A 9,264-nucleotide genomic window follows, 5' to 3' on the forward strand; every position below is an offset into this window, starting at 1 on the left:
GTAAGTTCTGGCTCCCTGGATGTTTTTCAGAGGCTCTTTGCCCACTCCTACTCAGTTTCTCAGTGCTGCTCTCAGATCAAATGGTGCAGTGAGCCAAATCAGAGTTGATACATGATGAGCTTTTTTATGGCATGCAGTTTGGAAGCTCTGAGCATTTTTTATTTAATACTTGTGATCGAAGTTTTGTGATGCTTTAGATACAAGTATAAACTTTGTGTGTTTAGTAACATAAACAGCTACAGGTTCTGTTGCACCAAAGTATGTTATAAACATGATGGATTGCAAATGCAGGAGGGAATATAACTTCTGCCCTCGCAGGGTGTTTGCTGCATTTCACCTTCGTACGGGCAGAACTGTCCTCTCTGTTTCAGTGCAAGTTAGACTTTCTTACTAAGTTTAACTCACAAACCTCCCCACCGTAAGTAGTGACAGCCATGAGCAGTGAAAGTAAGTCTATGCAGTTGCATTCTGAGTTAATTGATATATTTCTTGGAAATACTTATTTTGTAACAGAATTTCCTCCTTTGGTTTTGGTCCTGGTAGACTTTGAAACATAATTTCACATGGGTAGAAATCCATTCTGAACAGTTCTGAAGTCTTCCAGAGCATTAGTTTCTTCCCTTTAGGAGGAAAGGTTTTTATGCTTTCTAAAATACAGTATGTATTTCAAGCAGCATTGACTTATATAGATGTCCTTGGTAAATCAGAGGGAGAGCTAATTTTAAGAATCTGCTGCTTTTATGGGTTCTGCTTAGAAATAGTACTTCATTACCAGACAGAAAGTAGGATTTTGTGTGCTGACATTTAAGGCTGAACCTCCTTCTCATTAAGAAATAATAATGCTTAAACCATTGTTGATATTTTGTAGCCTTTTTGGGGGGGACGGGGAGGAAATACTGTGAAAAGTCAGTGGAATATTAATTTTACATCTTCAGAATTTTGTCTGAGTTAATTACTCAGGCTGTTAATTACTATAAACCAAAAATTTACTTTTTCTAAGTTGCATTACTAACATTTATTGTTTTTGCCTTCAAGCTTTCCAGATCTTTAACTCCATGGGATGTCCTGCTCAGTTTAATAGCAGCTGCCACACATGACTTGGATCACCCAGGCGTTAACCAACCTTTCCTAATTAAAACAAACCATTATTTAGCAACTTTATATAAGGTAAGGACAGAATCAGTTGTTTTGTTAAAGCCAGGTTTGGAGAATGCTTAAGTAGTACAGAAGAGGAGTATAAATTGTGATGTGTTTAGCTCGTGGTAGGTTTGAATTCAGACATTGTTTCCATGGCACTGGGATAAAAAAATGTGCAAATTATCAATGTATTCAAAGTTTGTGAGTTTTAATCTCCTTGGAAAAAAAAATAAAGGAAGAAATAAAAACACCAACCCAAACCACAGCAAAACTGTCTGCTCTTGGTATACAGCTCTTCAGGTTAAGAAAAAGGTGTGGATTGAGAGGTGTCATTCCCTTTTCATTCACAGAATACCTCAGTATTAGAGAACCATCACTGGAGGTCGGCAGTGGGGCTGCTGAGAGAGTCTGGTTTATTTGCACACATGTCATTAGAAAACAGGTATGTTTATACCCAAGAGTATAGATTAGTTGGAGACGTAAGCAAGCTGTCATTTAAGTAAGACAGCCTTGCACAACAAGATGAATTATTGCATGGCAGTTTTGAATACAAAATGTAGATTATGTTCTATTTTAAGAATTCCTGGATACTGTGCTGGTGGAGTAGAGCAGTTCGTGGTGCAACGTGATATTCGGAAAATAACATTCACTGTGAGCACTCTGAAGGAGTGTATTTTTGTAGTCAAGCACCTGTTCAGATTAAACTCGGCAGTCTTTTCTTCTTCTGCCACCACAACTGTAGTTTAAAATAAACCCTCCTCACCTACTCTAAAAAGAAACAATCTTGAAACAATTAGTTTGTGCATTTTTAAGAACAGAAAAAGGAGAGGGACAAGAAAAAAGCTAAAAGCTGATTTAAAATCTTCATGAAAGCTACCAGTGCAATGTCCAGGTATTTCTGTGGATGTTGTAAGACTTTTTCAGCAAAAGAAAACAAACAAAACAATTCAGTGAAAATTCTGATTATAAAGCTTGTATTTGATACAAAGACATTTAAATCTAGTGATGACTGTTGTTCTTAATGCTTTGAATGTTTGGTCTTGCTAATTCCAGACAGTTGATGGAAAGCCAGATAGGTGATCTCATTCTTGCCACAGACATCAGTCAGCAAAACGAGTATCTGTCCATGTTTCGATCCCATTTGGATAGAGGAGACCTATGTTTGGAGAATGCAAACCATCGGCACTTCATTTTACAGGTGATCTTTTTGGTCATATTTTTGAAAATGTCTTTTTAGCATCAAAAACAATTTACTTAAAAAAGCTAAATATTACTTCTGCCAGGCTTTCTCTTCCTTTCAAAATGAAGCAGAGCTACCTTTTAGTCATTCTGTTTCATTACAAAAAGGTTGTTCCTGCACTTCAGTTTCCTTCCCCAGCACTTTTCCCAAGTGATGGTGTGTGTTGGTAAGTCTGATAACTTAGAGCTGCTAAAGCAAGGAGAGATGTGGTGTTTCCAAGACAAGCTTTTCTGATGATTCCATTGCAGCCCCGGAGCTGTGAATGCTTTGTCAGAACATATTCTGGGAAAGGAAAGCACTAGTGTTGTGAATTGGTTTGCAGCTGTGCTAGTGAGCTTTAGCAAACTTTAAAAACAAAAGCCTTGAGATTCTTTTTAGGTTTATAGGCATCCTCTTACTAGGTTTGTATTGTAGACTATAAAAGAACATGAAGAAACAGATGAGAAGTTCTGTCTTATGCAAACCATTACTAAAAATAGGAGCTTCAGAGTCAGAAATGGAAAGTACTGTTTGCTTTGATGTGTCTTTTTCTGATTTTTTTTGGCTCCTGTACCAGTGAATATAATAAATATAATGCCCCTGAAGTACTTTGACTTGACTGAATTTCCATATTCCTCAGGGTTGATCATGAGATCTGATTGTTCCCTGAGTGTTTTTTAAATATTACAAAAAATAACTCTGGAGCACAATTTTAGGTAGGTTTGTTATTCAGAAAACTTAAAATAATCTGCTGTTGGGAAATAAATAATTACAGGTGCATCTGTTGGAGGGAGAGGTGATCTAACACTGTGTATTAACTTGTTAGATGGCTTTGAAGTGTGCAGATATTTGTAACCCATGTCGGACGTGGGAGCTGAGCAAGCAGTGGAGTGAAAAAGTAACAGAGGAGTTCTTCCATCAAGGTAAAAGTATCTGTTAGTATACAGTGTATAGCGTGGAGTGAGTGTCCAGGAGTCTTAGTCCATTTATATTTAGCTCAATATGGGATCTTTTTCTTTCATGGGTTGTACTTCTGGTAAAAGGTTGGAATTACTGAAACTCAACGAAGAATCTCCTTAGAATTTGAACCTAGGATGGCTGATGCCATAAATACATCCTTCAACCGGAAAGGTACTTCAGGTGAATAATTATGGCCACTTTAAATTTACCTGGTGGTTTCAGTAAATTATGAAATATGTTCATCTGTGTCTTCAGTATTAAAACTTCAGCTGTGAGGCCTGTTGATAAGCAGGTGAGAGCCAGGGAGAGTTTTTGTTACCATGCAGTTAAGACTGTTAATAAGCAGTTAATAAAGCTTTTAATTGACAAACAGTGAATTTTCACCATTATTATTAAATTTTAATAATGAAAGTAAGGCTAGTTTAGCTGACTTGCTAATTTGCACGTGGATATGACAAATGAGGGACAGACTGCTTTATTTGCTGCTAAACATGTGAGGCTTAATCTTAGATAAAGGTGGTGGGGAAGCAGAATGACAAATTGCCTTTTGCCAGAAATTTCTGAAGGCTGAGCTATTCTCTTCTATATTGTTAAGGGGGAATTTTTTTATTTCTATGAGTCTAGGAGGTTTTGCAAGGAAGAGGATGTTAATCCTTCAGGAAACCAGGCTCTATGTTTTCGGTTTAATTATTGTTTGATGAAAAATACAAAATATAAATACAGTATTTATAAGTACTGTTAGTCTGACTGACAGATCTACTTGTTGGGTTTTTTTGGGAGATGGGGAGTGAAGTAAATGCATTCTACCAGCTGCAAGATACCATCCTTGTTAGCCAACTTGCACAGCTCACCTCTGTTGGTATTTGAGTCTGGATCTGATGACTTAACAGTTGTATTATACTTTTGTTTCTTTAGGTGATATTGAAAAAAAGTATCACTTGGGTGTGAGTCCACTTTGTGACCGACAGACAGAAACTATTGCCAACATCCAGATTGGTAACTGCAGTTCAGTTTATTTTAGTAGAGTTCTTTCAAGATGCAATTTGAAAAAAGCACCTTTTGGGTACATTTCCTAGAGGTTGTACCTGCTCTGTGTATGTGGCAGCACTTTGCTACACAGAGCAATTTTATTTCAGTGTGCTATAGAACACTGATTGCTTGAGCTGTTTACGAGAGGTGTTGCACTGACAGTCCTGGAGACCAGAGCCCCTGTTTCCTCACAGAGCAGGTGCAGCCTGGGAGACAGCTGTCTGACTTTCCCTGTGCTGCTGCCCAGAACTTTCCTCATCTATAGTGGCTGTTTGGGAAGAGAAGGGTTCCTTCCCCTTGCTGTGTGGTCTTGGTGCCTTTTGCAGTGAGATTGCCACAGAGGCACTCCAGCTCTCTGGGCTTGGCTTCCTGGAATGTCAGCATTTCCTTGAAATGCAGCCATTAAGGAGGGTGCTGAACAGCGATTTGATGGAGAATGGTGATTGGCCATTATATTAGTAGGTTTTGCTAACTGGAGTTGGATTTAAAATAGTAAAATGTCTTTTTATAGTTATTTTAATAAAAGTTGCTTATGTGGGTTGAATAGGATTCAGTTAAAAGCATAGTAAATAAAAGAATAAATTTGACCACAAACACAGTACGAATTAGTGCTTCAAACTGATACAAAAGGTGATGTGTTCAATGAGCAGAACTGGTTTCCTTTAGAATGTTAGGAAGTCATACATTTCTGTAACTGACAGTTTCAGGTTTGGTCATCTTGCCCTTGAAGTTTTGGTTTATCGAAATAGACACTTCACAAATAAGTGAACATGTGAATAAGCACAAAGTTGTATATAAACACACAAACATGTATGTAAGTGTGTGTTGATGTTTTGTAGCCTTGCCTAAAAAATTTCTAGAATTTGTATTTTAAAGTACTTTTAGGTGGCTTAATATTGTGAAAGTAATACATTCTTTTTTTCTTGTGTGTAGTATAGTTCAGACTGTCTGTGGGGTAATTAATTATAAAATCCCCTTAAGTTCCTCAGTATTTTCCTGTATGTGGTCATTGTTGGGAAATAAATTAGGATAATTTGTAATCCAGTGTATTGCTTTTGTTCTGACTGATCAGTAAAATCTTTTACATTTTGTGAGATTATTTTGTAAAGGTGCTCGAAATATGGAAATGAATTTCTAAATGCACATTGGAGAATAGTAGTTTGACCCATTTACTTCTTGCTATTAGATTTTATTTAAAATATTTAGGTTGAGTATTTTTAATTTTTCTCTGGGTTTGTTTTCTTTTTTTTCATTTGTCTCTGTTTGCTTGTTTTCAAAGGTTTTATGACCTACTTAGTGGAACCTCTCTTTGGGGAATGGGCCCGGTTTTCCAACACCAGGCTGTCACAGACAATGCTTGGCCATCTGGGACTGAACAAGGCAAGCTGGAAGGGAGTGCAGAGGGAACAGTCTGGCAGTGGTGACGATATTGACCCTACTTTTGAGGAAATGGACTCAGACATATTACCTCAGGAACCTCGATTGTCCTGACCTCAGTCCTCATGACAAAACTGCCTCTTCTATTGGTATCTGCATGGTTGGATTAAAGGAGATACATGCCAGCCGCCCAAGGTTTTGGTAAAATGGTAAAATGATGCCAGCATTATTTATTTCCAAGTTTTCCTTTGACACAGACCATTTGAACCAGAATTTTTTTAAGCTGCAAGACCTGAACATAAGAGCAATATGCACCCACCTCAGTCGGTTTTCGTTTGGAACCTTGAATATGCAAAGCACAGCAGTGACTGAGCCTTGGAGCAACAGGACAAAAGCATTGTGCCACATGGCTTTGGTTTTTTGGTGAAATTTGGAATACAGTCTTCAAATCTAAAACTTGAGGTGGATTGTTCCACTCCCTTGGAATTTAGCAAGACTTGCATAAATGTGTTCAAAGCATACCTTCCACTCAGTCCCTGTTTTAATACAGAAATGTGAAGTGCCCATCCTCTGCTGCCTCTGGCAAGACTTGATGTTTACAAATGTACTCTGAAACTGTCGGTTCTAGACTTAACCTTTGCGCATGGCTGTGAAGGAACCACTAACTTGTGTTTTTTTGCTTTTTTAAAGAAAAAGATCAAATCTGAGACTGCAGCTCTTTTTTCTTTGGATGCCAGAAAAAGCCTCCCATTTGCCATAATTTTGTTTGTGCACTGGGAGCTGAGCATTCATCATAGAGCACAGCCAAGCTTTACTCCAGTGCTGTATGGGAATGCAATTTTTTAACAGCAACAAAACACTTCTGAATCTGGGAAGGGAAGGGGTGGGGGTGGGGGGAAGCGTCCGAACTGCATTGCGATTCTGCAGTGGGAACATCGCATGTTGTTTCCACTATTGTACACTTGAACTGCACATGCAAGAAAAAGGTGGAATGTCTAAACACCATAATCAGCTCAGGGTATTTGCCAATCTGAAATAAAGTGGGATGGGAAGCGTGTCCTTCAGAACAAGGGTACAAATGCCCCTTTCGCTGCAGCGTGTGTGTATGTGTGGGTGTGTGAGTACGTTTGGGACGGGGAGGGCGGGAGGGCTCGGGGAAGGGTTTGAACGGCAACAATTTTTTCTTCTTTTTTTTTAATTTATTCTTTTAGAATGTGACAATTTCATGAACAGCCACACTGGGGAGGAAACTGTAACAAATTGCTACAGATGCCTTAAACTATGCACAAAGCTAAGTGACCAAATTTGTTTTTGATTTGAAAAAAAAAAATAAAAAAAGTGCATTGTTTACGTATTCCTCCCTCTACTGGAACATTACCCGCTGATGGGTTTTTGATGGGAAAAGGAGAAAATGTTTTTTAGGACAAAATTAAAGGACTAATTTTAAACTTAAAACATTCCATTTTTGTAATTTGTTTTACATTGTTTTAAGTACAGTAAGCACAACTGTAATCTAGTTTGAGAAACTGGTGCTTTCTTTTAGTTCATTTGTATTTCCCTGTTATTCTTGTAAAAGACTGTTTATTAATTCTGTTTACAGTTTGTTGCAACAGCCATTTTTGGGAGAGAGCTTCAGCGTAAAGCCATTTGTAAAGGCTTTGCCATGTTCATTTTAATATGTGCCTGTTGCTGTTAACTTTTAATTAATAAAACAAAATCTTTTCACATTATGCTCCTCTACATTTAAGTTATGACTGAGTCCAGCGTTGTGGAAAGGTAGCTAAGGTTGCAGTCAGCTTCCACTGTAAAACTAAGCCAACTTTTGGATTTGAAAATAACTAGTCCTCATATGCCAAAATTATTGCCTCTTGGAGCTTGGCCTTTTACTGTTCGAAAAACAAATCCTGACTTACCTGATTGTTTCCCTTCTAAAATTGTTTATTATTCTTTCATGTTCCCTGAAGTAGTATCATTAATCTCGAAGTGGCCATGTTTAAAAAAATAAATTTCTAATGAAACCATTCTGTTGAACCTGCGTGAACTTCCTTCCTTCACTGTCAGTGCAAGTTCTTGCTGTTGTGTGACTCCAGCACAGAAGGATCAGATGGACAATGAACTTTGGTTGTAACTTGCAGGAACAGAAAAGCACCTTTTAACAGGTTGTCTTTGAAAGGGTGACATTTTCCAGTGATGTTTGAAGCTGTGAGAACACAGAGGTAATGAAAGTGTGGGAGTAACTGTGTGAGTAACTTACTATGGAGAAACTGCAGCTAGGACTGTACAGGTTTGTAGGTTAAATGTGGAAAAGTCACGATTCCGCTTGCGCCTTTTTGAATAAAATGTATGCCAAGACTGCAGCTATTTTCAAGATGACTACTAAAATCAGTATCTGATGTCTTCTGTGATGCATTTGTAAAAAATGTGACTTGGTTTAAAGAGGCTAAGCTGCATTTTAAGTTTTGCTACTTGTTGCAGGCTATTTATAAGCATATTTTAATATGTAATTTTAATGAATATTAAGATTGATGGATTTACAAATAGGTATATATCAGTATTTCAATACAGTATTTATGAAGAGCCTGTGATTCTTTCACATAGTGCCATCTTGCTGTTCTCTGCTCTGCCAGGAACCAGTACAGCTTGTCAAGGTGCTTAGGGTGAAACATGAGTAGTTTTCTTCCAAGATGCCTTTCCTGGAAAGGGGCCTCTGTGTTTTCCTACCAGACTGGATTTAGAAAGACTGATTCTAATCCCACATCTTAGTGTAAACGGAAGCTTCTGACACTGGACTGAATTAAAAAAAGGAAAAAACCCCCACCTTTTCTTAACTTGTCTAGAAACACCTTCTACAAATCTGTTTGGAACTTCAATATTCCTGCAACTTGAGTGTTTCACGTGAGAGTGGGAGTGTGCACATGTCTGGAGCAGGGTCCCTGCAGCACCACATCCACTTAGCCCATGGGAGCCCAGAAACCTGTGAGGGGATGGGGCCAGGTCCCCACCATGGTCTGTTCTAATTCACAGATCTGCCTCCAGCACCATTCACAGACAGGTGCAAACAGGCCTGGGGTTATGTTTAAGGGCTCTGCCCAACATGAGCGGATGTCCTTGATTTGAACACTTAAGCTGTTCTTCTGAGGGCAGGGGCATTACATGTGTAAAAGATTTCAAGTAGAAAGACAGAAATTAAGGTAAAATATAAAGTAAGTTATTTGATGGCAGCTTTGTGATTTATTTTTTTATGCAGATGGTGTTTCTTTTATAGTAGTTTTATGTCAGTGATAAGGCTCACCCCATTTCTGGGGCACTGGATACCTCAGTTCAAAATAGCAATGTCTGGTGTGGGCTTTTCTCATGTTTAGCCTAGTTCAATAGGTCACATGATATCCTGAATTTTACATGTTAATGATTTAATTGGACTATCAGAGGAACCCCATGTACCAGGGGATGGTTAAACAAGTACCTTCTTCCTGCTGTGTTTGTGGGGAGGGATAAACTTCTTACTGGTTCCTTGTAACCTCTTTGTTTTGTTGTTTAATCTG

At 38.2% G+C, this 9,264-nt stretch overlaps 1 protein-coding gene across 4 annotated transcripts in view; it reads left to right on the forward strand.

Annotated features, from left to right (window-relative positions):
* Positions 1-7,743, forward strand: part of PDE7A (phosphodiesterase 7A) — a 78,415-nt gene extending 70,672 nt beyond the window's left edge. For 3 of the 4 annotated variants that reach the window (XM_071554436.1, XM_071554438.1, XM_071554437.1), the window contains 6 exons: positions 1,036-1,167; positions 1,488-1,579; positions 2,191-2,335; positions 3,183-3,279; positions 4,232-4,312; positions 5,625-7,743. In XM_071554436.1, the coding sequence (XP_071410537.1) occupies positions 1,036-1,167; positions 1,488-1,579; positions 2,191-2,335; positions 3,183-3,279; positions 4,232-4,312; positions 5,625-5,836 (759 nt within the window). In that variant the 3' untranslated portion in view covers positions 5,837-7,743. Of the gene's footprint in view, positions 1-1,035; positions 1,168-1,487; positions 1,580-2,190; positions 2,336-3,182; positions 3,280-3,399; positions 4,313-5,624 lie in introns of those variants that run through there. The other variant, XM_071554439.1, reaches the window with a different exon arrangement.
* The last annotated feature ends 1,521 nt before the right edge of the window (positions 7,744-9,264 follow it).

This window comes from Pithys albifrons, chromosome 4 (genome assembly GCF_047495875.1).
Source record: "Pithys albifrons albifrons isolate INPA30051 chromosome 4, PitAlb_v1, whole genome shotgun sequence".
Classification (NCBI taxonomy): Eukaryota; Metazoa; Chordata; class Aves; order Passeriformes; family Thamnophilidae; genus Pithys; species Pithys albifrons.